The sequence below is a fragment of the Dromiciops gliroides genome, chromosome 2 (genome assembly GCF_019393635.1).
Source record: "Dromiciops gliroides isolate mDroGli1 chromosome 2, mDroGli1.pri, whole genome shotgun sequence".
Taxonomy (NCBI): Eukaryota; Metazoa; Chordata; class Mammalia; order Microbiotheria; family Microbiotheriidae; genus Dromiciops; species Dromiciops gliroides.
Genome location: NC_057862.1, coordinates 374,091,565 through 374,110,160, shown reverse-complemented (window position 1 = coordinate 374,110,160; position 18,596 = coordinate 374,091,565). Strand labels below are relative to the sequence as shown.

General features: G+C 46.1%; 1 protein-coding gene across 1 annotated transcript; it reads left to right on the top strand.

The window, feature by feature from the left end:
* Positions 1 to 2,531: 2,531 nt before the first annotated feature.
* On the top strand, positions 2,532 to 15,020 carry SLC52A3 (solute carrier family 52 member 3). Its single transcript, XM_043987364.1, has 4 exons — positions 2,532 to 2,718; positions 10,586 to 11,701; positions 13,957 to 14,080; positions 14,335 to 15,020. The coding sequence occupies exons 2-4, from the start codon at positions 10,641 to 10,643 to the stop codon at positions 14,545 to 14,547; spliced, it is 1,398 nt and encodes a 465-aa protein (XP_043843299.1). The 5' UTR covers positions 2,532 to 2,718; positions 10,586 to 10,640; the 3' UTR covers positions 14,548 to 15,020.
* Positions 15,021 to 18,596: the final 3,576 nt, after the last annotated feature.

Genomic DNA, 18,596 nt, shown 5'->3' with positions numbered 1-18,596 from the left:
TGTTTGCCTCAGTTTCTTCAACTGTAAAATGGGAATTATAATAACACCTACCTTTATAGGGTTGTTAGGAGGCTCAAATGAGATAATGTTAACACATTACCAGAAACATAGTAGGTATTTATAAATGCTTGTTCTCTTCCCTTCCCCCAATGTGGTCTTGAGGATAGAGCTAGGCTCCTTTTAGTCTATGATTTCACTGGCATAGGGAACACTCAATGTGGAAACTCCTTCTACCAATGCAAATTGGTTGTGCAGAGACTTAGTAATTAACTGTCTTGTCCTTCTCCTACAAGCCACTATGTGTTAGAGGGAGAGCTTAAATCCAGGTCAGCCTGCCTTCCATTCCAGCATTCTACCCTCTTCACGGTAACTACCTAATAAATAATTGTTCACTGTTTTATTGAGAACAGCTACTCGTGGCTATCATTTTATTCAATGTGGCCAATTACTCCAGTTAACTGAACTCCACGGCTATGACCTGGAAACAGTTATCAATGAGGCTGTACTAAGCAACTGTTTGGTCTTGTGACGGGCACTATGGAGAATACAAAGAAATACAGACCATGGTCCTTGCCCTCAAAGAATGTAAAGGAATAGGGGTAGGGGTTATGACTCACAAACAGTAAACAGTAATACAAGACTCTATGGAACAGAGTGAAGTGTTAAGAGTCTGGTGGAAAGAGGATTGGTGACTTTTGAGTCCTGACTGCCACTGTGTGACCTTGGGAAAGTCACTTAATTATTCTGGGCCTCGGTTTACCTAATTAAAAAAGGGAACGAACTGAATCATTTTTCATACCCCAACCCACTTTAACAGTCTGTTTCCAGAGTCCCTTTCAGCTCTGACATTCCATCAGAGCTGAAACAACACTTAATGAACATCTATAATCTTCATATTTTAGTTCAAGCTCAGAGAGGTTGTGATTTCTCATACAAGTAATTAGCAGCTCAAGAATCAAACCCAGGTCTTCTGGTTATGTTTCTATTGAGGTCTCTCCCAGCTCCGATACACTCAGTTTTAGGATCATTTCCAATATATCAAACCCCTTTCCAGGAGAATGTACACATCCCTTGTACTTCAGAGAGGGCATAAGTAGGGGAAAATGCCACCCTTTCTTGAACTCCATCAGGAGTTGGAGCAGGAGCACATCCAGCAGTGTTTGGTGATTAAGATAATAATCACTGCTCACCTTTGGACAATGAAGAACTCAGTTCCCTGTCACATGCCCCAGTACCCAAGGGGCAATTATAGAGTATCAGAGAAAGAAAGGAACTTAGAAAATACTGTCAGAGCTAGAAGGGCCCTTATAAGCCATCTAGATCAACATTCCATTTTATAAATGGGGAAACTGAAGCCCGGAGAGAAGAAAGGATTTGTTCAGTCTCAAAGAAAATTGGAGGACTGCATTAAGACCCCAGATCATCTCTTACTCTCCCAGTCGCACCCAAAATCATCTTTATTATTTATTTATTTATTTTTGGTGAGGCAGTTAGGGTTAAGTGACTTGCCCAAGGTCACACAGCTAGTAAGCACAACCATCTTTATTATTTATTTATTTATTTATTTTTGATGAGGCAATTAGGGTTAGGTCACACAGCTAGTAAGTGTCTGAGGTCGGACTTGAACTCAGGTCCTCCTGACTCCAGGGCCAGTGCTCTATCCACTGAGCCACCTAGCTGCTCCTACAATCATCTTTAAATTCTGATCCCAGCTAACCCATCCCTAGCCTAAAGGTCACAGTCCTAGGTGTCTAATCTAGAAAGAATCCCTCTTAGTCCCTGGGAGAGACATTGAAGGGAAAGGGGTGGGGGTGGATTAGAGGCAAGCCCGTCACTTGAATATTAGCCAAGAGTATCAGGTGATCCTGGAATCCTCAGTTCAATTTCCTCAGGTCCCAAGCAAGAAACTAGGGCCAAGTTAATGCTTAGCTGTCTGCTTGCCCCTCCTGAGCGGAAACCTGGAACCTGCCATGCAGGTAATTGGGGGGGTGGGGGGGAAGGAAGCACTGAGTGAAAGGAGAAACTTGGAGGGGGGGGGGATGGAGAGGGAGCCCTAGCCTCTGCTGAGAAGAGAGGGAGACAGACAGAAAGACAGGCAGGCAGGCAGGCAGGCAGAGGCAGAGACACGCACAGAGACACTGAGAAAGAAACAAAGAGACAGCTTTCCTGTGCCTTTTCATCCACTTCCAAGTAGTTAGGATGGGATAAGGAAGCTTTTGGTGGACTTCCCCTACCTTCCTCCAGCCTCAGACCTTGGTAGGAACAGGAAGGACAAGGTCTGGACAGGCTCCTGGTTCCAGGCTGGCTTCTTTTTCTCCTCCCCAGAAGATCTGGCAAGATGACAGGGGCACTCCCCCAACTCCTTCGGGCCCCCCCCCCCTCCCTGACTGTCATCTCCACCCATGGAGAGGGAGGGGGGTGAGGGATGGGGACAGGGGAGGAACAGGGGAAGCTAGGGGAGGGAATTAGGGGAGGGGGTTAAGACAGAGGGACCCAGAGAGTGGTTTATGAATCCCTCCCCTGCTGGGGCGTGCTGGAGCTGACCTTGCTCAGACGTCTGGCATCTGTTCATGTGAGCACTAGGGCACTACGTCCCTGGACTGCCCCCAGGAGCCCAGGAGGGAAGTAAGGCTCCCAAGACAGGGCAGGGTGGCCTGGACCAGAGCCAGTACTCACAGCTCTCCCCAAGTCCTTCCGACACAGGCTGGCTGCATCCAGGTAAATACTCTTGGGAACTTCCAAACTAAGGGAGAAGGGGGAGCTGGGAGGACTATAGTGGGAGAGCGGAGGAGGACGCTCAGTCACTCAGGGCTCCTGCTGTTTGGATGGTGGGAGAAGATCATAGAAGCTGTCCTGCTCCAGACTGGACACACCTGTGGTTTCATGGGCTTACAGTAGCAAGATCTGGAAGGGACTGCAGACATCGTTTAGTTTAACTCCCTTGTCTTCTAGATGAGGGAACTGACCGAAGTTCAGAGATGGACTCGCCCAAGATCACACCCCTAATTAAGGGCTTGAGTCAGAACTTGAAACCCCGTCCTTTGGCATCAAATCCGATCGTCGCAGTTTTATCAGGAGTCCTCACTGCTCCTGGAGGAGGACCTGCTTCTATCGGCAGCCTTCCTTCTGTTATTTCCTATTTTCCATATATTCCTATATAGAGCTTGCTTGTATATATTTATTTGTATGTTGTTTCCCTCATTAGATTGTTAGCTCCTTGAAGGCAGAGACTATCTTTCACCTCTTTTTCTATCCCCAGCACTTAGCACCTAGTAGCTGGCATATAGTAGTTGCTTAATAAATATTGACTGACTTATAGAACTAATTGAGTGCCATGGGGAAACTAAACTGACAGGATTGAAAAAGTTCATGCCACAGTTTTGGCAGAAGCCTATACCCCTGTATTTCCAATCATGGCTAATGGTGGATCAAAAGGCATTTATTAGGGGCCTCTGGAGGAGTACGGTGGGCTCCATGGGATATCCCTGAGAAGGGCTGCTCTTCTGGAGGGCTTAGCAAGCAGGCTTGCCCTAGGAAGGAGAATGCCTTGAAGAGCTTGGCCCGTCCTGGGCCCTAAAGACCCCAGGTCCTTTAGGCTGCTTTTCCTCCTCTTATCCCCACATCTTAGCCCTTTTCATTGACTGATTCCTCTAACTAAAAGAAGCAGTTTCTGGCACACTGGAAAGAGCACGGTAGGATTTAGGTTTGGGGTATGTGGGTTTGATTCCCTGCCCTGTCACTTAGTAGCTGTGTGATAGGGAACAAGTTCATTCCCTTTTACACTCGGAAGTCTTTTCTGCCTTTGTAAAATGAGGATAATAGTCCAGCCCTCCCTCCTTATAGGGAGGGAAGTAGCAAGGATGAGTAAGAAATCCTCTGTGGAGGAGTCTATAAAGTACAAAGCAGCATAGATGGGGCAGCTATTGGGAGGTACTTAGTGAGCACTAATGAAGAGGCCTAGATCTGTACAGAACAGCTAGTGACTTGGAGTAAGTCACTTCTTTCTGCCTCAGATGTTGTTCAGTTGTCATGTCCAACTCTTGTGACCTTATTTAGGGTCTTCTTGGCAAAGATACTGGAGTGGTTTGCCATTTCCTTTCTCCAGCTTATTTTACAGATGAGGAAACTGAAGCCAAGAGGGTTAAGTGACTTGCCCAGGGTCACACAGCTAGTAAGTGTCTGAGGCTAGATTTGAACTTCCTGACTCCATGCTGGGCACTCCATCCACTTCACCCTCTAGCTGCCTTCTGTCTCAGTTACCTACTCTATAAATTAGAGGTTGACAATTGCCTCGCCGAAAGAAAGAAGGAAAGAAAGAAAGAGAAATTAGAGGTTGAACTTGATGCTCTTTATGTTCTAAGGTCCTTTTCAGCTCAGGCATTCTGTGGTTCAAATCATGCCCCAGATAACCATCCAGATGCTTTCCATTCCTTCCCATTAAGATCTTCCACCTTAGTCAGGTCACACTCATGCCAGGCTCCTTCTATTCTGTCCCTTCCATCCCTAAAATATGAATGTTCTTCATTCTGGCTGGCTGATTCTGCCAACTGGCATAAATTCCCAGCAGGGATCATTGAATGGCAGAAGCAGAGATATGGAGTTGGAAAAGACCTCAAAGGCCAGCTAGTAAAACACCCTCATTTTACTTATGAGGAAACTGAGGCTCAGAAAGCTGAAGTGATTTGTCCAAGTTCCCAGAGGTAGTGAGTATCCAAGACAAGATTGGAAATCAGGTCTTCTGTCTCCAGAACCAGTGCACTTTAATATTTTATTTTATTTTATTTTTTTGGTGAGGCAATTGGGGTTAAATGACTTGCCCAGGGTCACACAGCTAGTAAGTGTCAAGTGTTTGAGGCCTGATTTGAGCTCAGAGGTCCTCCTGACTCCAAGGCCAGTGCTTCATCCACTGTGCCACCTAGCTGCCCCACCAGTGCACTTTCCACAAGACCCCATTAATGATGAGGCCAAGGAGCACACCCAGGGAGTAGACATGCATCCCATTTCAAATTCTATATAGTTTAACAACCTCAAAGATACAGTCTGACTGGGAAGACAAGAAAACAAAAGCCAATCAAGACAGCATGTTCTTTAGTGTCTGATTGTGTGGTACAGACTGTAAGAGCCAAAATAGTTCAGAAAAGGGAGTGATAACTGTGGACTTGATAATCCCTGCTCTTGGACTCAAAAGATCAGAGATGTTGAGCTGGAAGGAGCCCTTAGATGGCGCCTAATCCAACCTCTTAGCTTTACAGATGGAGAAACTGAGGCTGAGAGAAGTTAAATATATATGGAAGGTCCCACAAGAATATAAAATGGCACCACTGAGGTTCTGCTCACTATGTGACCTGGGGCAATCACTTTCCCTTACCAGGCCTTGGTTTTCTCCCTTTTCAAATAAGGAGACTGGACTAGATGGTCCAGAGCCCTCCCTGATATTCTAGGGCTTTGTAATGATTTCAGGAAGATTTTCTGAGGAGATAAGACCAGATTCTGACCTTGAAGGATGGCCAGGGCTTGGAGAGGAAAGTTTGAAGAGGCAGAAATGGAACTATAGCAGTCTAAGTTGTGGAGAACAGCATGAGTACAGGAGCAAGGACAGGATGGGTCTGATGTGTGGGATCTGACTAAAGTGGAAGGCTCTAATAAGAAGTAATAAGATGCAATGATAGATGGTTAGAACAAGGCATAATTAGAAGAATCTTAGACTCTCAGAGTTCAGCTGAAAGGGACCTTAGAACTGTAATGTCAGCACAAAAAGATCCCAGAAGAGGATGAAGAGTGTGGGAATGGGAAGGGACACTGGAAAATAGAATATCCGCCATAAAGACATGTAAATATTCTAATTGTTGTTTGTCCTTCATTCCCAAAGAGGACCATGACATCGAGGTGATGTCATGACTTACAGTGAATTGGATTTTTGTGAGGGAAGGCTGTGCTAGGTCACCAACCTCACTCTCTCCTCCAGAGCCATCTGGGTCCAGTGGCAAGATATAGATCAGGAGGACTGGAGATGGTCCTGGATGTTTAAGGCAATTGGGGTTAAGTGACTTGCCCAGGGTCACACAGCTAGTAAGTGTTAAGTGTCTGAGGCCAGATTTGAACTCAGGTACTCCTGACTCCAGGGCCAGTGCTCTATCCACTGTGCCACCTAGCTGCCCCAATGGGCAGGACCTGAGTTCAAATCTCACCTCAGATACTAGCAGTGTGACCCTGAGCAAGTCACTTAACCCTAACTGCCTTAAATATCCAGGGTCATCTCCAGTCATCCTGATTCTAATTAGACAAATAGAATAACTGAGGCCCAGAGAAAGGAAGGCATTTGCCCATGGTCACCCAGGAAACGTGGTAGAACCAAAAACTTAAACTCAGATCTCCTCATTCCCAGCCCTGGGCCTGGGACTACTTCAGCTCTAACAAAACAAACAAAAACTATTTGGAGGAAATGGGCCTTTGCAGGAAAGGTAGGATTTAGACCTACTAGGCCTAGGTTGGACGTGAGGAAGGTATTCCAGGGGAGATTGGGGGGGGGGGGGAGATTGTGAGAGACCAGGGAGATCAGGGAGCTGGGTATAATGAGTCAGCCAGATTAGAATGGAAAGGGGAGAAGACAATGGCTAGATTCTTCTGTTCTCACATATTCTTCCATAATTAAATCACCTGATTTTCTTTCAGAACTGGGCTGCAAATAAAAAGCAGTAGCCAACACAAAGCCCTTTAAAAAAAAGAAAATAAAAGAAATCGGCGGGAGGGAGCTGGGAAAGGGAGGAAAGGGGAGGAAGTAGGTTTCAAGCTAAAAGGGATTTGAGGGACAGTCACCCAAAGAAAGAGTGTTGGCCCTTGGAGCCACAGGACCTGGGTTCTAACCCAGCTCTTCTACCAATCACCTGTGTGACTTTAAGCAAGATCCACTCCCTCCCTGGGCTTCAGTTTTTTCTGTCAAATGAAAGGGTTGTACTTAAAGCACTCCATAAAGTCTTCTGAGCCCTTGGGGGCCCTGGATCTGAGCACTTCCCCTAGGAAGGGTGCCAGGGGAGACAGGAAAGAAGCAAGGAGTAGCCCAGAGAAAATTCCCTTTCTTTCAGGAAGTCCTCCTGAAAAGCAAGAAAACTAATCCAGCCTGTTCTGACTCAGGAGAAGAGATCATGCAGTTAAAGCCGCTGTGAGCCTCACCCCAGGTTCTGTCAATGTTTGCCTGGTTTATAATACGGATTTATAATACCTAACTGGAGGAGGGATCCCTTTGTTCCCACAGAGGGGTGGCTGGGTACCTGCCTGCCTGTTATTTGTCTGGCCTTGGCCTCCCTTTGGAGGGTGGGAAGGTCTATTTTTCAAATCCATTGCTGTAGTGGAGAGAGTGAGGAGTGACTGGTACAATGAGAAGAAAGGTTCAGAAGACCTGGATTCGAATCCTGTCTCTGTAACTTACTAGACTGCTTTCTGGGTAAAATAAAGGTGCTGGAGCAGAGAATCTTCTAGCTCTAAGGCATGTTACTCTAATTATATAGCCTTCTGGTAGAAGGGAGTCAGGACACCCAAGGTCCCTTCTAAAGCTGGGATCGTAATTGCTCCTGTTCCACTATGTGGATGGCTCATATTTAGAGCTGGGAGGAACCTAAGAAGTTAGAAATCTACCCCCACCCCCATTTTTTTTCCCGGGCAATTGGGGTTAAATGACTTGCTCAGGGTCACACAGCTAGTAAGTGTTAAGTGTCTGAGGCCAGATTTGAACTCAGGTACTCCTGAATCCAGGGCAGGTGCTCTATCCACTGTGCCATCTAGCTGCCCCCCATTTTACAGATGGAGAAACTAAGGCACAGAGAGGTTAAATGACTTATCCAGGGTCACACAGCTACTTTCTAAGGCAGGTTTTTGTTTTGTTTTGTTTTGTTTTTGCAGGGCAATGAGGGTTTTAAGTGACTTGCCCTGGGTCACACAGGTAGTAAGTGTCAAGTGTCTGAGATTGGATTTGAACTCAGGTCCTCCTGAATCGAGGACTGGTGCTTTATCCACTGTGCCACCTAGCTGCTGCCATAAGGCAGGGTGTGAACCTAGGTCTTCCTGATAACAGATCCGGTGCTCTATCCACTGTACTGTGCTGTCTTCAATAGGCAAAACACCCACCTACCAATTTAGTTCTCCAGGTTATGCAAAGTCAGTTTATCTCACGGCCATATTTCAAAGCAGTGGAATAACCTGTGAGACGGGTGATTTAGCACTTCCTGGAGAAACATGTAACCTTCCCTTCCCACTCCCACTAACACTACTCCTAATGCTAATAGTTAGAATAGAGAAACCCAGTCTTGACTCAGAAGGCTAATGGGCTCCTTTCAACTCCCTAAGTTTCTCCAAAAGCAGGAGTGGAAGAAGCAAGGAAGAGAGCCATTCCTTCTCCCCCATCCCCCTCCCTACACCCCTTTGGTACCTCCCACAATTCCCCCAAAAGACTGAGGGGTTGGCGGGAGGACTGCCAGGACAAAGTGGATCGATCCCTTTTTGGATATAGATTTCATATCCATCCTTGGGAAAGAGTGAGTTAGTTCAAGCTCCCAGCCCTCCCTTGTGAATAGCCTACACAGGGTCAAGGTCATGGCTGTGGGGAATGCGGATGAATGATTGAACAGAACCTGTCACACTCCCAATCCAAACCAGTAAACATTTATTAGGCATCAACTATGTGCCAGGCACCAGGCTAAGTGCTGGGGACACAATTAATCAAAAGACAGTCCTAACTGGTAACCTGGGCCCACTCGGGCCAACCGCATGCCCCTTAGCTCCACGCCTGCTAAGCAAGGCCGCTCCAGCCCCAGTTCAGAGGAGCCTCCTCCTTGTTTCTGTCTCCTTCTCTGTGAAATTGGGATGTCAGAGGTGCCGTGCCACAGCAGGCCCAGGACAAGTCTCAGAGCTCAGAGAGCCTGTGCTCACAATCACACACCAGCTATGTGACCTCAAGAAGGTCACTTGATTTCTCCACTCACTAGGAGATTCTCCCAAGCTGATAAGTTACAGATGAGTTGCTTTTCTACAATAGTGGAAGGAGTTTCCACCCCTGCAAGACATAGGAGGTCCTGAACAAAAACATAAAATGAATTCTACCTTGCCCCTTCCTGGCTGTGAGACTCAAGAGGGTTGGGGAGCAGCTAGGTGGTGCAGTGGATAAAGCACTGGTCCTGGATTCAGGAGGACCTGGGTTCAAATCCAGTCTCAGACACATGACACTTACTAGGTGTGTGACCTTGGGCAAGTCACTTAACCCTCACTGACCTGCTTTTTTTTAAAAAGGGGAGTGAGGTGAAAAAGTTCTTAGAAAAGTGTTTTCTATAGATGCAGTAGCTTCTGGCCCCTCCAGGGCCAGTCCCACCTTTTAACCCAGGCTCCCTCTTACACCTCTAGCTGGTCCAGGAGGGAGTTCTTGTGGGTAGGGTGAAGTATGGGAGGTAGAGGACAATCAGTCCAGCTGGTCACCAAATCCTCTGTTTCACCCCCACATCCATTTTGCTCTCTCCCTTTATTGAGCTCTATCACTCTCATTCTGTTTCTCAGTTCTCTCTCTGCCTTCTTCCTCTGACTTTTCTCTGCTCATTCTCACGCTGTCTCTCTCACTCACTCCTCTCTCTCCATCTATTTTTTTTTTTTTAGTGAGGCAATTGGGGTTAAGTGGCTTGCCCAGGGTCACACAGCTAGTAAGTGTTAAGTGTCTGAGGCCAGATTTGAACTCAGGTACTCCTGACTCCAGGGCCGGTGCTCTATCTACCTCGCCACCTAGCTGCCCCCTCTCCCATCTATTGCCTCTGTTTCCTCTGCCATCTCTCTCACTCTGATGGATCACTCATTCTCTCCCTCTTTCCCTATCTAATTCCCATTCAGGCCCTTGGACTCTTTCTCATTTGCTGTCTCTCCTTTTACTCTATTTATATCTCTTAGGGCTCTCCTTGAACATTCAGGAAACAAGGTCCTTTCTGGTCAATTCTCCAAACAAAACCTCCACTTCCAGCCAAAATGTACCGCTGGCCACCTCCCCTGTCCCCTCCCACCCGACCTCCTCACTCACATACACACAAGTGGTTGCTTCATTTCCCCCTACCACCAGGCATTTGTCTCTCAACAATTTTTAAGTTGCCCTCCTCCTGCTTCCCGTTCCAATATATCCTTTCTAGTTTCTACTTGCCCACCCTCCTCCCACTTCCCCCAGTCCCTCAGGAGCAGAGCTCATTTTTGTAATCCATTGTCACTCTTCCTGGCCATCTGTCTCCTGATCAATGATCCAACCTCTTCCCATCTCTGGGCCTCAGTTTCTCCTCTGTATAAAAAGGGGTCCAACTAGGTGGCTCTGAAGATTTCACCCAGCTCTAACTAACACTGTGTGCTTTTGTGCTCCTTTCTAGCTCTGACATATGATTCTGTGCTGTTCACACCTCTTTATCTGCTCTCACTAAGTCTTGGGAGGAAATTGGGGAGGAGGGGAGAATTTATGCCAATGATAGGGGAACAATTTATCTTGATATTGGCTGCTAAAATGTGGGCACAAGGTACAAAAGCTCTGTGGGTAAATACAGAAAATTAAACAACTTCCTCTTCCCTTCAATAGGTGAGCCCCAAGACAATCCTGGAAGTCCCCAGGGAAACCCAGGGAAAGAGACCCCATGGCTCTACTCACACACCTGTTAGTCTGCATCTTTGGCTCTGGCTCCTGGGTGGCCATCAATGGGCTATGGGTAGAATTGCCTCTGCTGGTAACAAAACTACCTGAAGGTTGGTACCTACCCTCCTACCTCACAATCATCATCCAGCTAGCCAATGTGGGGCCACTCTTCATCACCCTGCTCCACCGATTCCGGCCTGGCTGCCTTCCTGAAGTCCCAGTCATCTTTGGTGTGCTGGCCTTGGGCACGACTGCCTGCCTCCTCTTCGCTTTCCTGTGGGAGAAGACTTCAGTGGTGGCTGGTGCTCTCCATAGCACACCTTTCCTGGTCCTCACCTTCTTCCTGGCCCTGGTGGACTGCACCTCCTCCGTCACTTTCCTGCCCTTCATGGCCCGCCTGCCAGCCCAGTACCTCACCTCCTTCTTTGTTGGGGAAGGGCTGAGTGGTCTCCTCCCTGCTCTGGTATCTCTGGCCCAGGGTTCAGGGATCAACACCTGTGCCCAAGTCACCAACATCTCTGCAACCACTGAGCCATCTAACTTCACCGAAGCATCCTTCACCCTTGGGTCACTGAACATCACTCTGAATCCTGACCTCACCACCAGCACCCCTCAGCTGGAGTCCTGTTACCTGCCAGCCAACTTCTCCCCATTTGTCTTCTTTATCCTGCTCTCAATCATGATGGCCGGCTGCCTGGCTGCCTTCTTCGGTCTGACTCGTCTCCCTAAGCAGTGGGAGCTCTCTACAGAGGACCTCCTGGTCAGCCAGGTGACTCTCAAATCCTTCCAGCTCCAGGAAGCCTCAGCTGGCAGCAACAACAGAGACAGCTTCACATCGGTGGTCCTGCCTGAGGAGAAGAGGCCCACTGTGTGGCCACGGGCCCAATTAGCCTTCATCTACTTCCTGGTGGTCTTTGTGAATGCCCTCACCAATGGAATCCTCCCCTCTGTTCAGACTTATTCCTGCATGTCCTATGGCTCTGTGGCCTACCACTTGTCTGCAACACTTAGTGCAGTGGCAAACCCCCTCGCTTGCCTCCTGGCTATGTTCCTGCCCAAAAGGTGGGTGACCCTGGCTCCTGAAGGATCTCTCCATTAGAAGGGGTGGGGAATGGGGTAAGCAAGAGTTAGGGACAGGGAATGGAGAGGGTAACAAGGAGCAGCCCCAATGAGAGGCAGAATGCTAGAGTACATAAAACATTTGACTAGGAAATTAAGGACCTCTGGGTTCTGATCCCAGCTCTGCCATTAACTTGAGCAAATCATACCCCCCTCTAGCCTGATCAAAAATTTTTTAAAAACCTGTATTTTATCATTTTCATTTGGGGAGGGGGGTTCGGCAATGAGGGTTAAATGACTTGCCCAGGATCACACAGCTAGTGTCAAGTGTCTGAGGTCAGATTTGAACTCAGGTCCTCCTGAATCCAGGGCCCGTGCTTTATCCACTGTACCACCTAGCTGCCCCAAATATTTGTAATTTAGTGTGTATTTTAAAACATTATTCTGAGAAAAGATCCATAAGCTTTGCCAGACTGTCAGAAGACTGTGTGATCATTAAAATCATTAAGAGCTGGTGATCCAATCCAACCTTTCATCTTACAGATAAGGGAAATTGAGACCAAGGATGTTAAGTAAATTACCCAGTTTAAATATTGATTGATTGATCTCTGTTATAAACAAAGTTTATAACATATAAATAGAAAAGTAACGATAAGATAAATTGCAGAGGAAGAAAACACCAACAACTAAAAGGAAAGGTTTCTTAAATGGATAAAGCCAGAAGTGAGCTTGGAAGGAAGCTAAGTATGCTTAGATGTTTTTGCTGATCAGTCCTTTCAGTCATGTTTGACTCTTCAGTGACCCCACTTGAAATTTTCTTGGCAGAGATACAGAAGTGGTTTGCCATTTCCTTCTCCAGATCATTTTACAGATGAGGTAACTGAGGCAAACAGGGTAAAGTGACTTGCCCAGGACCACACAACTACTAAATGTCTGGGGTCAAATTTGAACTCAGGTCTTCCTGACTTCAAGCTCAGCACTCTATCCACTATGCCACCTAGCTGCTTATTCTTAGTTGAAGAAGTACTAAATGTCAAGAAGTAGGATTTGAACCTGGGTCCTCTGTCTCTGGAGCCAGTGAATACTCTTTCTACTGGATCACACTGATCTTTAAGGTCTATCCACCTGGAATATTCTATATTCTAAGGTTCTCTTTCAAAGCAAAGGCTCGGTGAATTTCTATCCCTAGGATAGGGCCAGGCCTAGATGTTTTAGTTTGTGGCAAGTCACCACTTAAATCACTGGAAGACTGTCCTTCCCTGCTAGACATCACAGGTTCTTTTTTTTTTGGTGGGATAATGAGGGTTAAGTGATTTGCCCAAGGTCACACAGCTAGTAAGTGTCAAGTGTCTGAGGCCAGATTTGAACTCAGGTCCTTCTGAATCCAGGGCTGGTGCTTTATCTGCTGCACCCCTCCTCCCCCCCACCCCAGACATCACAGGTTCTTAACTGAGACAGTGTTCATATACAGAAAAGGAGCTTAAGAACATTTACAGTGTTAACATAAACAAGTCCAAATGAATGTCACGGAAAATCAGAGCTTAGAAGGACCTCAGAAAGCAGACAAGGATATGGATAGGGACTGGGCTGTGACTTCTTCTGTGGAAGGGAACCCCCAGATGAGGAAGCTCCTTCCAGGAATGAAGTTTGGCACCTTCCCTTAGAGTCTTAGGAAATTGCCTACCAGAGTGGGAGGTTGGTAAACTTTCCAGAGATCAGAGTCCTTATGTCAGAGGTAGGACTTGAATACAGGTCTTCCTGGATTCAAGGGCAGCTCTCTATCAATTACATCAATGTTGGAAGATCCCCTAGTCAAATACCATACTACAGATCAGGAAACTGAGGCTTTAAAAGAAGGGACTTGGGGCAGCTAGGTGGCACAATGGATAGAGCACCGGCCCCGGATTCAGGAGGACCTGAGTTCAAATCCGGCCTCAGACACTTAACACTTACTAGCTGTGTGACCCTGGGCAAGTCACTTAACCCCAATTGCCCCACAAAAAAAAAAAAAAAAAGGACTTCCCCAAGGAGATGCAGAGATAGTAATAGCTCCCTAGGTTCCCAGGCCCATCACATTCTTCCATGGCTGTGGGCAGGTGATCATATTTGGGTGGGGTAAAGTCTCCCTCTTAGAAGAAGGTGTAATTAAATTTGGGATTTGGAATTTGCATATGGGAGGGGAGTGAAAGGTACTTTCTGGACAGTGAAAATCTACTTTGGGGGCACTTCTCATCAGAACCTTTGGCTTCCTTCCCCAGGTCTCTCTTGTGGCTGGGGGTCATCACCCTGCTGGGCACTGGTTTTGGAGCCTACAACATGGCTATGGCTGTCCTGAGTCCCTGCCCTCTGCTGAAGGACTCCCGCTGGGGAGAAGCCATCATTGTGAGTAACGCCTGCCCCTCTCTCTCCTCTGTCTCTCTTCCCATACTTCCCTCTTTTCCCCTTCTCTGTCTCAGTTTCTTCTAGATGGGAACAAGTATCAGACCATCTGTTTGGTTTTAAGGTGGGCATGGGGAAGTCTTCTCAGGTACCCTACTTGGGGCTCCAATTACTCTGGGAAGTCAGTTCCATAGAGTTCTTTTCGCCATGGAAGATTCTGTCTAAAGGGAAGGGTATGTCTCCCATTGTGCCTTCAGGTTATCTCTTGGGTGCTTTTCACCGGGACCCTGAGCTACGTGAAGGTGATGACTGGGGTGCACCTGCGAGACCTAAGCCACAGCGCCCTCGTGTGGTGTGGTGCAGCAGAACAGCTGGGATCTGCATTTGGAGCAATACTCATGTTTCCTCTTGTCAACGTGCTGCAGCTTTTTAAGTCCGCAGATGGAAGCAGTCTGCAGTGTCCCAGCTAAGCGTGCCCCAGGACAACTTTTCTAGGCTGAATTTCACTGAGCCAGGAGAGCCAAAGCCACGGAAGGCCAATCACATCCCTATCCAAGTTTCCCTCAGACACTGGCACAGACACTCCCAGTTCTCCTCTCCCCAGTCCCACCCCAACCCCCCCGCAGAGTTAAAACTTTTGTAACTTGACCCATCAGGGTCAAGTTGACCCACCACACAAATTCTACCATTAGGTAGTCAGGACCTTGGTCAGTGTCTTTAGAACCCAGTGTCACTGGGTTTTGTGTGCATGCTCTGCTTCTGGAGGAAAGTAAACTAGTCCACAGTCTAAATCGCCTGGAACCCTAAAAGGTTAAGGAACTTGGCCAGGATCATACAGCCGGTATGTGACAGCAGCAAGATTTGAACCAAGTCTTCCTGAAACTTGGTTTCCATCCACTACAGCACTTTGCTTTTGTATTTCAAATAAGTCCATGCATCCATTTCTGAGATCAATAAAATCAGTTTTCTATTTATTCAATGTACCAATTATTTATTAAATGCCTGCTACACAGTGCTATGCACCATCAATACAAAAAGGAAATGTAAAAAAAAACCAACAAAACAAACCCCAAGGTTACTTCTGCCATGAACTAGAAGAGAGGATGGAAATGGGACAGATGAGGGTGAACCAAGGTATAGAATGAAAAAGAAAGGGGAGGGGCAGCTAGGTGGCGCAGTGGATAGAGCACCAGCCCTGGAGTCAGGAGTACCTGGGTTCAAATCCGGCCTCAGACACTTAACACTTACTAGCTGTGTGACCCTGGGCAAGTCACTTAACCCCAATTGCCTCATTAAAAAAAAAAAAGAAAGGGGAGCTCACAATGAATGGTCTCTTAGTAAAGCAGGAGGAAAGGACCTCTGCTGATAGGACAAGAAAAGCATGGGTGGTGTCTAAGGCTCAAGGAGACAGAAAAGGGTTTGGAACTTCCAATTCTGGGACTAATCGAGGAAGAATAAGAGGATTGCTGTGCAGCTTTGAGCCCCCACCCCACCCCCAGCTGAGATTAGATAACTCATCTCTTAATGGACCCAATGTGATTTCCAACTACAGCAAGGGAGTACGGGTGAAGAAAGTGGATAGAGAGGGTAACCTAGAGTTGGGGTCTGTCAAAACGTAAATAGAAACAGCACAAGGGAGCAAAGGATCCAAAGACCAGTCTATATATCCATTGCAGGAATCTAGAAAATCAGCTTTTTATCACTTCCAAGGCAAAGAGAATCAGAACTCATGACTTCCTGGATCAGGAAATCCTCAAATTTCAAGAGATGAAAGCAGTTTAAAACAGTATCAGGACTGGGAAAGATATTAGAATAATGATAATGATTAGTGATAACAAGAACAACAATAATAGTATTTACATAGTGATTGGAGGGTTTCAGGAGGGCTTTACCCAAGTTATCTCTTTTGTTTCACACAACAACCTTTTGCTTTTATTGCCTCCATTTTTTTCCTCCTCTCAATTATTTTTATTTTTTCCCCATTTAAAAAAATTATTTATTTTAGTTTTCAACATTTGTTTAGATAAGATTTCCAATGTCAAATTTTTCTCCCTCCCTCCCCCCATCCCCTAGATAGCAGGTAATCTGATATAGGTTTTATATGTATATGTGTGTATATATATAATATGTATGTATATATGTATATATAAAATAACATTAAATATATTTCTGTATTAGTCATGTTATACGAGAAGAATCAGAGCAAAAAGGAAAAACCTCAAAAAAGAAAAACAACAACACCAAAAACAAAAAAAAATAGTATGGTCCAATCAGCGTCCATATTCCACAGTTCCTTTTTTTTTTTCTGGATTTGGAGAGCCTTTTCCATCATGAGTCCTTTGGAACTTTCTTGTACCTGTTGGATTGGTGAGAAGAATCTAGTCTATCACAGTTGATCAGCACACAATGTTGATGATACTGTGCACAATGTTCTCTTGGTTCTGTTCATCTCACTCATCAGTCCATGCAAGTCCCTCTGAACTCCTCCTGCTCATAGTTTCTTACAGCACAATAGTATTCCATTACATTCATATATCACAACTTGTCCAGCCATTCCCCAATTAATGAGCATCCCCTCAACTTCCAATTCCTTGCCACCACAAAAAGAGCAGCTATAAATATTTTTGTACATGTGGGTCCTTTCCCCTTTTCCATCATCTCTTTGGGAAAAAAAGACCCGAAAGTGGTATTGCTGGCTCAAAGGTTATTATTGCCCCCATTTTATAAATGAGCAAACTGAGGTCTAGAGAGGTTAAGTGACTTTAGTGTGGAAGGCAAGATTTTCACTCTGGTCTTCCAGACTCCAATTCTAGCACTCTTATCTACCCTCCAATCAGCTGCCTCAACTAGCATTTATATAACATTTTAATTTTTGCAAAATAGTTTAAAGGTCATCTCTTATTTGATCTTTACAACAACCTTGTGAAGTACACACCATTATTATCTCCATTTTATTGAGGAAATTGAGGGAGACAGGTTAAGTGACTTGCCTGGAGTCACAGATCTAGTAAGTGTCTGGTTCAGGATTTAGATTCAGGTTTTCCTAATTCCAAGTCCAACCAGGGATAGAGTGCTGGACCTGGACTCAGGAAGACTCATTTTCCTGAGTTCAAATCCACCTCAGACACTTACTGCCTGTGTGGCCCTGGGCAAGTCACTTAACCCTATTTGCCTCAGTTCCTCAACTGTAAAATGAGCTGAAGAAGGAAATGGAAAACCACTCCAGTGTCTTTGCCAAGAAAACCCCAAACAGGGCCACGAAGAGTCAGACACAAATGAAAAACAACTCAATAACACTTAATAACATCCACTATACTACCTAGCTGCTTTAGAAAACAGTATTTCTTGAGCTTGGCAACTGTGAAATGCAGTGGGCTACATCACTAAGTACAATCTAGTGAGCTCTGCAGAGTGTGGGGGCCTCCAGGATGCCTAAGGAGGGGTGAATTGGCATAGGTCAAAAATGAAACAGTTCAAAGCTCCTGTGCCAATCCTGAGAGTGCCAATCCTGTGAGTAGCCCCAGTATTTCCAGCCTGAGAAAATCTTAATATCTCAGAGGTGATGGAATCACAGAATCATAGATTGAGAGTTGGAAAAGATCCTAGAATCCATGTTCTGCATGAAGTCCTTCCTTATCCCCACTCACTAGTTGCTAATGCCCTCCTCCCAAACCACCTTGCCTTCGGCTACATTGTTTTTATTCTCTTTATAGTTATTTTGTTTATATTTCTGTATGTAACTTGTCTTCACAATTAGAATGTGAATTTCTTGCAGGAAATGACTAATTTTATTTGTATTCTTCCACCTCCATCACAGTGCCTGGCACATAGTGGGTGTTTAATAAGAACTGATTGATTGATTGATTGATTACAGAAGAGGAAACTGAAGCACAGTGTGAGGAGGAACTTTGTCCAAAGGACACACACGTCATTGGGTGGCAGAGCCAAGAATAAGAAATCAGTTCTCCTAATTCCTTCTAGTCCATCCACCTGGGGCAGAAAGAAGAGTCTTCTTGGACTCTGTTCAGCCTGCTCCCACTCCTCATACATGCCTTTCCTTTCCACCTACCACTCCAAGCTCCTCTGATCCTTCAAGTGCTGCCAGTTATAACACAGGAGAAGTCGCCTTGAAAAGGCACAAAATGTACTCAAAGGTTTTCCGTTTTCCCCTGTATCTGGAACAACCTCACACTTCCTGAGCCTGGGGAATGAAAAAAGCATTCAATACAAAAGGTTGGGCTTAATCCACAAATTTTTACAGAGACTTGGAAGCAGTTCTGAAGGAGCTGGGATTGGAGCTGGAGCTGGGATTGGGGCTGGGGTTAAGGCTGGAGCTGGGATTGGGGCTGGGGCTGGGGCTGCGATTGGGGCTGGGACTGGGGCTGCAATTGGAGCTAGGGCTGGGAGGAAATGGAGCAGAAGGAAGACAGAGAGGAGAGGGAGGGGAAAATCTGTGTCTGACGCTGTGGAAGATTCCACAAAAGAAAGCTCAGTTTTAAACACAAAACCAATCCAAGTG